We start from the raw sequence: 12,618 nt of genomic DNA on the forward strand, positions 1-12,618 counted from the left end.
TGCTGTTGAGGATTATTTACTGAAGTCATAAAACCACATTGCCTTGTTGGAAACTGTGTGTGCAACCTAGAAAATTACTTTAAATTGTCGATGGAGGGTGTGAAACATCTACCTGGTGGGCCTGAATTTACCCATTCATTTCACGAATGAAATATTGTCTGTTTCATCAAGAAGTCAGGTGCAAAACCAGCAAAAGAGCAAAGTTAAGACATGGCAAGAGGGCGCAATGATCAGCAGCCAGTCGAGCTCTTTCCCGTTTTGAGCTTTTTAACTCCTTCGTCTCGTATTCTCAGTCAGCTTCATAAGAGTCAGATTTTGTCCTGGAGTCATACAAGCAGGATCGCTGTCCTCCTAGTCATTCCCCATCTAGAGAATATGTGATGTTTTTTGCTGTCGCAGAATGGATCGAGGACTCGGCATTGGCAGGCGCTCCCCTGGCCACATATGCCGCCAACCACGAGACATACAGGGACCCTCAGACGGGTCCACCCGTACCCAACGCCATGGGACAAAAACGTAAGTTCTCTTCCATAGAATTAAAAATGTGCGCTCATTATGTTCTTCCATTCTGTTACCCTGAACAGCCTATTATATGCTAAATAAGATTTAGCTCCTACTGTCATTTCTTTCTGTTATTGCCTGAGGTTATGTTTTAGATTTCGCAATGAAAAAACAGCCATGAATTGATACTCTGAAACAATGTCATTTATTTTTAATCAATATAGGGGGGTGATGACTTTATAGCATTCAAACTGTCCAACGGTGTCAAGATTCTGAGGAGACGTCCTTAATATAACCATGTACGGTTTTGTAACGATCCATGTTCAAATCAAATAATGGCCTGATTTCACCCATCGTTTAGCGATGCGCACACCTCCAGCTGCAGCGGGTTTCCTTCTCATCGTTGCCAGCTCCTTTCATGCCAGCCTCCCACTAGCAGCCTGTCTAATTAGCCCAGTCATGGCTCAGAATTAACTGCCTCATTCTGCAGCTCCCCTTTTACTCTCCGCAGCCTCTCCGTCGGGTGCCTCTGTCTTTTGTTGATCTTTGTTTTATAGCTCCCTGTCTTGCTGGGTTTTTCTTACTACCATCCCTCGGTTTCTCTTGTCTTTCAGTCCATATAGCCGTCTGACTCTGAGCCCACTCGTTTCTGTCTCCTTGTCCAAGACCGCCGTACCCTTGTGTTATTCTGCCAGACAAAGAAATCATTTAAAATCTCTTTATCTGACTCCCTGAGTTCATGTTTTTTCCCCGACTCTTGTGCTGTGAATATATCAGCTGACAGTTTGGCTGTCGCTCTCCTTCTATAAAAAATTATGTTGTATAGTGCGCCTGTGCACAGACATGCGTTCACCACAAAATGCCACAAACAGAAGGACACAGCTGACTCAAAGGGTAATGCATTTTTCATTGTATGCATAAACTATGGTCCCGCCAAAACACAGTGTTGTACTGCTGATTACTTAAAACATGTCTCTCTAACTTTCCCTCTCTCAATCAACCTTCTTTTTGCTGAAATTCATTTGACGGAACCAGATTAAGTAATACGTTGGATGTAATCTTTCATTACATGGAGCTTAAATATTGTTTTGTAGTAAAAGATTAGGCTTTATTCAAAAGGTCTCATTCAGTTCAGAAATACTTTATCCTGAAATTAAATGCTTTCGCTCATGTCATCCAAGTGTCCTCAAACGGTCATTTTGGATGATGAGGTTGTAGGCAGGATGGATCTCCAGTAGCACTCAGTCTTGCAGTGAATCTGCAAGACTGGAGCAAGGTTACAAACCAGGAGATGTTGGAGTCCAGGATATCACCCTTTTTCTTTAAGATCAACGGGAGAGATGACTTGAACTTCCTCCTTCTCTCCCTGCTCTTTGGTTCTGTTCCGTATCCATGAAGCTTCATTTTCACCTCCTCTGGAATTTGGGGAAATCGAAATAAACGCCGGGCATACAACAGTTTCACAGTGTTTACGCAAACGTTTTGAAGAAAAACGTATAACACGATCGAGCATCTTTTAGTAGAAACAGACTTGTTATAAATTTAGCATCAATATAGAAGCAAAAATGTCAAACTTTAGTTGTAGTTCTGTCCTAAACATGTTTATTTTGGTAAATGTTTTTCTCTTTTTGGAATTTTATAGAGTAGCACAGGAAGTCTGTCGCGTCTGTTTGGACTGTTTGGTATCGGTTGAACTCAGCAGCTTGAAAACCCTCACAGCTTTCCAATTTGAGATTTAAAACACTCTGCCCCTTCTTGCACAACTGGAACATCTTCAGAGATTTTCCGCAATCCATGACTTTACAAACATGTGGAAGAAGGTGCTCCGTTCGGATAAGACCAAAACCTAAACCCTGCATAAAAATCTAAACACAACATACTTGTAATGAAGCAAAGAGGTGGCGGTATCACACCGTGGCGGATGCCTCTATTCAGCAGGGAGAGGGAAGCTGGTCAGAGTTCAGGAGGATACCTTGAGCCACATATCTCCTAGCAGGATACCCCTAAACACACGAAAGAGCCTGACTGGCAGTGCTCAGCAAAAGATGTAGGGAGTGTGTTACTCTATGCTTAAAACTGCCGCCTTATTAAACAGACCTAAAACTGCAGGATTGCTATAGAGGAACATGTTACTGTCTGTCAGCACAATGCATCAATTCAAAGATTATATTCTTTAATATTTCACAATAATAGTCTTCGACTTATTTTGCCAGATAAAGTCTTGTTCTGGATGGCACCGTTACAAGGCAGATTTATTCTGGCATTATTTTACCAGATCTCAAGCCAGGGGTTGTCCTGACTATTTGTTATTTGGATCCGGCCTACTTTAAAAGAGTAATCATGTCAGAGTAAACAGAGAATAAGCAGAAAAACCCCTTGGATTCGTGCCATTATCCACACCTCTATAATGCTTCGCCAAAAGAGACCGTTTATTGCAGGCAGACGGCTTATGGGAGAAGCTTTGGCACAGCTTAATCAAAAAGGATGTACTTAAAACCTTGTGTTTGCAGGAAAGCCGATGTTAAGTGTTATTGTGTTTGGGCAATGCTGGCAGATGTAGACCACATTTGAAGACTCTAGCAGCTTTCTTAAGGATCCACATCAAATCCTGTTAGACCTAATTGAATTTGTGTGTTTTCACATAAGAATAATTAAAGCAGAATTATCTTTGTGTTCAGGTGGGAAGCCTTTCTTTACTAGGAACCGTTCAGAACTGAACGGGACCTTCATCAATACCAAACTGAAGAAGAGCCGTCGAGGGTTTGGGTTCACCGTTGTTGGAGGGGACGAGCCGGATGAGTTCTTGCAGATAAAGAGTTTGGTTCTGGATGGACCTGCAGCCCTTGATGGGAAGATGGAGACAGGTTGGTGCCGTTGCGTTTATTATTCGCGAAGAGGGAGTACTGGTTCAGTTCAGTCACTGCACGCCCTCTTTCTCTCCACCTCAAAGGGGATGTGATTGTGAGCGTAAATGACACCTGCGTGCTGGGCTACACGCACGCCCAAGTTGTGAAGATCTTTCAGTCCATCCCAATCGGGTCCATGGTCAACTTGGAGCTGTGTCGTGGCTACCCACTGCCTTTTGACCCCGATGATCCAAACACCAGCTTGGTAACCTCGGTGGCTATCCTCGATAACAAAGATCCCATCATCGTCAACGGCCAGGAGGTCACAAGCAGCTACGACTCTCCGTCCAGCCAAGGAAGTCAGAGCACCAACGGCCCAACCAATGGCGGACTGCCTCTCAATGGCTTCCCCCGACCTCACAGCCCCTCCACCGAGGTCGCGTCCGATACCTCCTCCCAGCTCGGCTACTCTAGCGACGTGGTAACCCTGGCTTCGTCCATCGCTACGCAACCAGAACTCATCACTGTACACATGGAGAAAGGAGACAAGGGCTTTGGCTTCACTATTGCAGACAGCCTTAGCGGTGGAGGGCAGAGGGTGAAGCAGATCGTGGACTACCCTCGCTGCCGTGGCCTTAGGGAGGGGGACATCATCGTCGAGGTGAACAAGAGGAATGTGCAGAGCATGTCTCACAACCAGGTGGTGGACATGCTCAGCAAGTTACCAAAAGGCAGCGAGGTCACCATGCTGGTGCAAAGAGGTGAGCAAATGCCTGATCTTGAGTTTTATTTTTTATTTTTATGCATATACATTTGGTTTGTGAATAAGCTTCCAGGCTGTGTTTAAACTCATCAGCACAGATGGAAGTGAGAAAGCCAGAGCTGAGATCTATGGCAGGCTCTGATTTATGTGCCCATATGTTAGAGCGCTCCAAAAAACAACAACCCTTTGCCATGAACGACTGCTCAATGCTATTGACGAAAATAATAGCCTTCTGCCTTACAGGCTGTTTTCACTCACAGAGCTCCTTTATTGACACACACATTTATTTATTCATGCAAATAGACATTGTTGGGGAGAAAAAAAAGAGATTGGATTGCGAACAAGACAAAATAGAGAGTGCGGTGATTATGGTAAGGAGGAGAGGAAGAAGTACTAGAGGAAGTTCAAATAACATTTGAGGAAATGGATGATCATGGAGAGGATGAGGCTCTTATTGAATGGCACTGACGAAAATATTGTACAGTCTCTGGCAAAATTATTCATGACCCTCAATATATTTTTTATTTTTGCTGTCATATTAAAACCATAAATGACAAAATCGTTATATGTGGATTTAATTTAGTGACAAACCAACGGTAGGGCATGGTTGTGAACTTCAGAGAAAAAGAATGCATGGTTTTTGGTTTTTTTGCGAGTAAAAATCAGAGGGTGGTTTGCCTTTGTATTGTAGAGCCGTCTATCACTGCAGGTGTAGCTTCAAGTCTTTTAGGGTATTTCTCTTTCACCTTCATACGGCTAGAGACATTCCTCTTCATAAGATGTGTTGACTTCAGCGACGCTGGACAAAAAGTGTCTGTGAAGAGCAATTTTGGAGTCTTGCTACAGACTCTCAATTTTATTCAAGTCTGGATTTTGACTGGGCCATTCTACCACATAATCTCACCAACCCAAATGGCCATAAATATGGTTATTTACGGCATACTGGATGTTCTGATTGTCAATATCAGATTACCAACTACATACTGTACACCTTTTCCTACCCCTTCACTTTTGTGGATTACCTTATGTTGGTCTGTTTTAAAATCAAAAAGACAATCAAATACAAAGTTTGAATCAGTGTAGTGAAATGTGAAAAAGTTTGAGGTCTGGATTTTCTGCAGCGCAGTGTGGCTGACCAGAAATGGAAACGGCCACGTTAGAAGAAGAAGGAGGGTTTGAAGTGTAAAGAGGGGGGAAAAAAGACCCAAAGCGCTGTGGTGTTTCAGGTCAAAGAGTCTGAATATCCTCTCCTATTGTTCTTACTCTGTCTCACACCAACCTTATCTGTCTCCACAGATGCCCTCTACTTCATCCCTCTCCGCTTTGTTTGCCAGTTGACAACCTGTCTAGTTTATTTTGAGCTTTCAGTGTGCCCATGTTAGAGCAAATGGCTTTAAAGATGCAGCCAATTGGGCTTTTTATTTTTTCTCTCTTTCTTTCTTTTCTCTCCACCTACCAGTCTTCACTTTGAGCTGAAGTCCGTGACATTTTGCCCTTAACATAAATTTTCCAAGTTCCTGAGCCGGTGTCAGTTCTTTGCAAACAGTGCAGCAGCATGTGAAGGATTTTGTTCAAGCTGCGCCACTCACGGCTTTTGTTACGGCCACTGATTGACAATCATTGTTTGCGGGAACACCAAATGGGAACAAAGCAGCTGTGAACAAAGGATAAAAGTGCAATAACCAAATTTTAGTATTTCCCATCTGGTCCCTCTCGGACATACCGGTCAGTAATACCAGTATTGGCATCATTTTCTAGGTCAGATTGCTTTCTAGCCTATTCGTTGAAGGAAGAAAACTGCTTTTGTCTTTGTGTGCATGTATGGGTAATTTGCAACCTCTGCAAGCTGATGTAAGTAAAGCTGTCTGAGGAAATTCATCAAGTGAATAACAACCACAAATGATATCTCATTATAAATCTATGCCTTTGTGTTACTCTCTCTCAATGTTATACCTGTATCTATATAAAAAACATCCATTCAGTCACTCATTCATCGTCTGGCCTCTTGATAATTGGCCAAGAAAAAAAACAATACAAGTCCTCTTCTCCTTCCATTTGTTAATGAGCAACATGCCCTCATCTTGATAATGCACACAACTCCATAAAATAGTAAATCTCACCTTGTTAAGGGATTTAAATGGTGCCAGTAAAACAGTTTGGACCTTAGTTTATACTGGGACTGTCCTGTATGGACACCAACTGACTTTAGCTGAAAAATATCAGAGTTTAAAAGGAATATGGACAATTGGCAAAAATACATGAAGCTGTGGTCTAAACAGCCTTTTGATGCAAGTATTCTTCAACCCCGTTTACTGTTAATGAGGAACAAGAGGGGAAGCGAAACAGACAAAGAGCAAATATGTTTGCTTGTTCGCCGTCAAGGAGATTAATAAGAGAACAACAGTCTGCACTCCTCTTGTTTGCACAGTTAAACACCAAATCCCGCTGATGAAGTGCTCCATTCCTCAGAACAAGCAGTAATGAGCGAGCCATAATAATTGGAACGCTTCAGCATCGACATCTTCCTTAAGCAGACATTGCCTGTCTGCCTTGGGTAAACACCATCGTCTTCATTTGCTACTACTTTGCCAGATTTCCTCGCAATCTTTGGACCACCCCAACTCTGAGGAGACGGCAAGATGTGAAACAATACGAGAGTAACTTAAGTTTGTACTCGGCCTTTTGGACTATATAAGGCTTATATACACTTATGCTCTGAATTATTGATACTTTTGCAGTTTTAGATTTAAAGCGCTCTTACCAACATGTTTTTCTGACTGGAGGTGAGGGAGGCTGATGGCAAGAAAGCCTTCCAACATCAAAGACTTGGAGTTCACCGCCAAAAATAAATTGTCAAAATATTAGTGGAAACTTGCAAAAAGCAGTTAATCAATCATGTGAAAGGTTTGATTACTATAAGGCTAATTAAGATGTTTCCATTGATTGTTGTAAAGGGTTTTAAACCTTTTGACATGCCTTTTTTAAAATGTACATAATGGCAAAGGACAGATCAGGACGTTGTACTGAAGTTGAGTCCAGTGGAAAGAGCTGAGCTTTTTACATGTTGATGTTAAAAGTATTTATTTATTTATTGCTGCATGCATTCTTATGCTTTTCTTTTTTTGCTACAAATGAGCCGGCATTCTCCAATGAAATATTATTTTATTTCATTTGAATGTATCTCTAACATTACATACAAAGATTTAAACAAAAAATCTGCAAAATGTGCCAATTTTTTTGTTGGCTTCATTGGATAATCATCAAATTAATCGATAGATTAATCAAATTAATCGATAGATTAATAGAACCGCAACTGCTAGTTGCGGTTCTATTGTAATTGCACAATCTGTCGCAATATCTGAGTCATGCTTCAGACTGAGGTTTGGTTCATTTGTGCCATATGTCTGTGTTCAGTCCAGATATATTCCAGCGAGCATAGATATAAACACCAGTAAGACACTTTCCCATTGTGATTAATTACAGATTAGAAGCTAATGTGTTCATTAGCTTCGCCAGATGAACTGAAAGGGAGTTTATGGAGTTTTAATAAGCTGAACTTATCATCAGAATAATACCTTCCATTAGTCGAGATGGACGTACACATGTGGCATAAACATCTCGCCTCTCTGAATTCCTAAATATCTTCCTCCCATTTACCATCTTCGTGAATAACCCGCTATATATTTCACACAGCACACTTGCACTTCATCATCCATATTATAGCATGCATATTAGGGACTGGTTCCCACGCAGGCCCACTCATGAGAACATTACCGACTGTCTCGTCACACTGCCTTAATTACTCTACTGCTCGCAGTCTCTCCACTGCTTTCTCTCTCCGGTTCCCTCCACCAGCACACTGGCCTCTAATTGGGGGCCTGATGTCAGCTTTGCTTATAAACACCCGCACGTCTTGTTTTCTCTGGTATTCTACCTCACGCTCAGCCTCCGTCAATCAGTCAAGACCGTTTTCCTCCCGGAACCGGCGCTCATTGTTCATGTACACGCATGCTTGGCGATCCACAGTCGTGCATGTATTCTCAGATTAGAGCCAGAAGTTCAGTCTTAATTGGTGGAGATTTGGCCTATCATCTTCCCCTCTACACCCCTACTCTGTTTTCATTCACCCCCCGCCCAACTGCCAGGATGTATTCACACCAGCTCACCCACATGAAAATGGGTCAATCCCTGAGGACCCGCTCATGAGGAAACACACTCGTTAAGAAACTCGTCTATTTGCTACCGCATGCCCCCTCGTCTCTCTCCCGCTGTTTTTCCTCACAGTGTGAGATCACATGCACATGGAAAAGAAAGAAATCTGATTTCATTCTACACCAGCTACCTTTCTAGCATGTTTGTATCTTTACTTTGTTAAGGCTTTGTGACCCTGTTCGGCTCAGGTTTAGACACTTAAACAAGTTCTTTTGAGACACGAGGGAGAAAAATTTTTACATTTAGAAGTTTTCAAAGCAACAACCTTCCAAGAAACGACCTTATTCTCTGTTTCAGTGAAAGTCAGAAAGGCATTGGGTATTCATTAACTGCGTAATAAATAAAGTCAGTACATACAAGCTTGTTAGCCGTTTCTGGTTGTTAAACCGTCATGTTTCATCTGGAGATCGGCAGCTGTGAACAAAGTTTCTTATTATTTTTTTTTTTTTTTTAAACAGAGATGCACCAGTCAGAGCTTTGTGGCCAATTTCTGTTCTGATTTTTCTTCTGAAGCTTTGATCTGCCAATCCTAATTTTAGCTGTCCTACTTAATGGTCTTTAAAATATGTTTTTTCAAGTTTTCAGCAGTTGTTAGTTATTTAAATGAGTAGAGGCAACGGCATGGTGCGTTTTAGAGAGCAGTCCCTCAAAAATAAATGGTTTTACCCAATTTAGTCAGCAATTTAGCAGCGCAAATTGGTGGAAAACTTACCAGCAACGTGTCTATGGAATTTCAAGCTGGGGAATTTTAGAAATATTCCAAGTTGCAAAATTCCTGTCAAGGTTATAGGAAATGAAAGATTTTTGGAGAATTAATTCCAAATATTAAGTAATTCACACAAATTATCCAGACCTAAATATCAACATTGATTCGTCGTAGGCAGACATCAATGTGATATTTGTAAGTCAGACATTCTTACAATGCATTAAGCATATCAACACTATGTTGTGTTTTCTTTAATTTAGACCCCAAAGATTTTATCTGCTGAAACTGGCTTTTCAGAATTTACACATCTAGACAATTTCAGTGTCTATAAAAGGTATTCAGTTCCTTGGATGTTTTACTGCTTTTACAAATCAATCAAGAAAATATGGCTTTTTAGCCAAAAACTAATAATAACGATAAAAAAATACCTTTAATCATAAAGTGAAAACTGATTTCCACAAAAGATGACAAAAATATGCAACATAAAATAAGTGCATAAAAATTTACCACTAGTTGGTAAATACTTGGTGGGGCCGGAGGTTTATGACATTGATCAAAAGAATGATTTTAATAATAATGAAAGGTTTTCTCACAAGCCGTGCAGGTGGCACTCAAAAGGAAAAGAACTGAAGTCTTATTTTTCTTTAACGATACCTGATGTTGCCGGAAAAGTAAAAAAAAAAAAAGCCTACATTTTACTTCCACATGCATACATGGGAATATATTGTTCAGCCTTTAATAACAACTACAGCTGCGCATGTTTTCCATGTCTGCCTTTGGAAACTTCTCAATATGACAGGTCATCGTAAAGTTGTAGCTAATTTGTGTAAAATCAGCCAAGTCTGACCTGCTAGCATTTCAGCGTTGGCGTGTTACTATAAGTCATTTGAGGGGTGATAATAGAACACCAACATGTTCCTCTGCCAGATTAATGGAGAGCGGTGCTTGTGTGAAAAGGGCCTTTTCTCCTCTGGGTGTTTGGTTGGGGAACTTTTACGTCCCCAACATATCAAGATACAGTTGTTTTCGGATCGTCTTGCCGCTGAGATATATGTGTGTGTATACATTTCCCAAAACCACGCAGGAATGATTTATTGCTTTGGTTGGCTCTATATTTTGTGATACATTGCTCTTTCATTTGTTTAATTACTCTGCTCTAATGGGTTCATTTTCTCTCGCCTATCATCTCTTACCTCCGCTGATGTGCTGCATGTGGCCATAATTCATTTCGGCCCTGACGTCTTTCCATTGTTGAGACTGCTGATTTCCTCTCTGTTCTTCCCTTTAAAAAATACAAATACATTTTGTAAAGGGGTGCAAATGTTGCGTGCTCCACAGGGACACACACCTGCTGATTTAGCCTGTCAGTGAAAACTAATTTCGGAGAAGAATTTCTCAGACACATTTTCGGTAGCCCAGCAGCTCAAACCATTAGTCAGCCCCTGAAAAGTAAAAACCTTTCTGCTGCTGTATGGATGCATCCCCCTCCTCCTCGTTACTTGTAAGCTGAAGCAGGTGTTGTATTGAATGCGACATAAGTTGTGCTTGATGGCAGCGAGAGCTTGAGGCAATGTGCAGGAAATGGGGAGGATACAGAGCCGCGGTGGGAAAGAGGATGAGGAGTGGATGGCGAGATGTCGAAAGATTGGAGAGATGCTGAAAAGGCAGCATTGAAACCCCAATGATGCTCTACTTTCCCACCACCCTCACATCTCTTCCTCCATGACTCATCAATCATCAGTGACACATTAGACCTGCTGGGTGATAAGGACTCTCACTTTGAGGAGATGATGGGCTTTTTTCCCCATCTTGCACATAACCTGAGGTTGGACAAATTACATGTTCCAGCACTAAAACTGCCAAATGTCACCAGCTTCATTGAATTGGAAGAATGCCTCGCAAAGTTTACTGACTGCCATGTTCTGCTTTTGGTAATCAGATGCATAAAATCTACCTCAGGTTACCTTTATTTGCCATTCATTTACATTCTAGGGCTTGCCTGGAGGGTCTTGAAAAAGTACTTATGCCTCTTGAACTTTATTTTGTGTGTGTTTATTATTATCCTCCAAATATCTTCCGCTCTATATATATTGCTACAAATATTTTATTACCAGATTTGCATTTGGAGACTAAATTTCTACCCACTCATCTCTACAAAGCAAGCAAAGATCAGTCAGGTTAGATAGAGACCTGAACTTGCATAATTTTCCTCATCATTTCAGAGTCATGCACTGCTTTTTTGTGTAAAACTTACATTTGTGATCGTAACATTGCAAAATCCGGGGTATGAATACATTAGCATGACACTGCACTGTGGCAGTAGATGGTGTATTTTCAGTTTTCATTGCCCTATCTTATTTGTCCTTGTTAAGTTCTGATAGAAAGAGGTCTAAGGCACCCTTGAAAACGGACGACAGATGAAATGCATTGCCTTTGTTCTCTTTTTTTTGTTATTTACGAAAACACAGCTCAGATAGGGTGAAAATGTGAAAGTGGATTATTGTTACACTTGACAGCTCCTGTTGGCATAATGGCGGGCAAGTGAACAAACAGCTTTTAAGTGCCTCCTGTCAAAAAGCACGCCATAGATCTGTGACGCACTTTGAAAATGCGGGCCGATACACGAACTTGCATAACCCACATAAACAAACTATCAGTTGCATTTCTAAAGGTCCATTTAATGTGGACAGGTTTGAATATGGCCATTAAGAGAAGATAAACGCTGATGATGGGTCCCTGCACAGACCAAAGCAGGAAATCAATTCACTGTACAGCAAGGAAGCGTTGTATTTTTTGCTCAGTTCGCATAAAAAATCTGCTGACTGAACGTTCCAATGGCACCATAACGAACAGCACTGCGGTCCGGAAAAGCAATGATGAGGTGGGATGTGTGTGGGAGGGGGGGAGGCTCAGGGAGGTTGAGCTGGGGGGGCTGGGTAATGGGGGATTCTGGCTCGGGCGCCAATGATTCACCTCTCGTCACGTTTGGCTTGCTGGAGGCCCAATCCTGTGAAACGCTGCTTGTTGCACGGAGGGGACATGGTGAGCCGCTTCCTCTCCCCACCTCCACCAGTCTACCCTGCCCTCAGTCCTCCACAGCCAGTGGCTGAGTGGAAAATCTCTACCTCTGCACCATCTTTTTGTTTCCATGACGATGCTCTGCCGACAGTCGTCTCTGGGTTCCCCTCAGGGTGGATTTGATGGAGGGAGGCGGGTGGGGGCTTCACCCTGCTTCTTTTGAAACCGCTACAAGCCAAACAAGTTCTAAATATCATAAAACAAACTTTATGATTTCTTCTCTATACTTGCGTAGATATATTGATCTGTTTTTAAACAAGCTGACGAGAGCTTGTTGCTTATCCATTCAGCTACAACAACTGTTGCTTGGGAAACGGTCTGCGAGTCGCCACAGCCACCAGGTACTGTCGCCACGGTGACAGATGGGCCCGCCTGTTGGAGGCCATCACTCTGAGGCGAGACCTACCGCTGCGTACGTGCGCACACGCGCGCAGTGGATAATCTGCTTAGTAATGTCTTCCGTTTAGAGACTGCTGCGATGCCAGGTTGGTGCAACAGTTCCTGTACATCAC

The 12,618-nt window shown here is 42.0% G+C and overlaps 1 protein-coding gene across 9 annotated transcripts in view; it reads left to right on the plus strand.

Annotated features, from left to right (window-relative positions):
• Window positions 1-12,618, plus strand: part of magi1b (membrane associated guanylate kinase, WW and PDZ domain containing 1b) — a 132,188-nt gene that overhangs the window by 87,306 nt on the left and 32,264 nt on the right. For 8 of the 9 annotated variants that reach the window (XM_055024749.1, XM_055024763.1, XM_055024760.1 and 5 more), the window contains exons 10-12: window positions 400-516; window positions 3,180-3,365; window positions 3,452-4,108. In XM_055024749.1, coding sequence (XP_054880724.1) covers window positions 400-516; window positions 3,180-3,365; window positions 3,452-4,108 — 960 coding nt within the window. The remainder of the gene's footprint in view (window positions 1-399; window positions 517-3,179; window positions 3,366-3,451; window positions 4,109-12,618) is intronic. The other variant, XM_055024746.1, reaches the window with a different exon arrangement.

Source organism: Poeciliopsis prolifica, unplaced genomic scaffold, assembly GCF_027474105.1.
Source record: "Poeciliopsis prolifica strain line A6 unplaced genomic scaffold, Auburn_PproV2 SCAFFOLD003, whole genome shotgun sequence".
Lineage (NCBI taxonomy): Eukaryota > Metazoa > Chordata > Actinopteri > Cyprinodontiformes > Poeciliidae > Poeciliopsis > Poeciliopsis prolifica.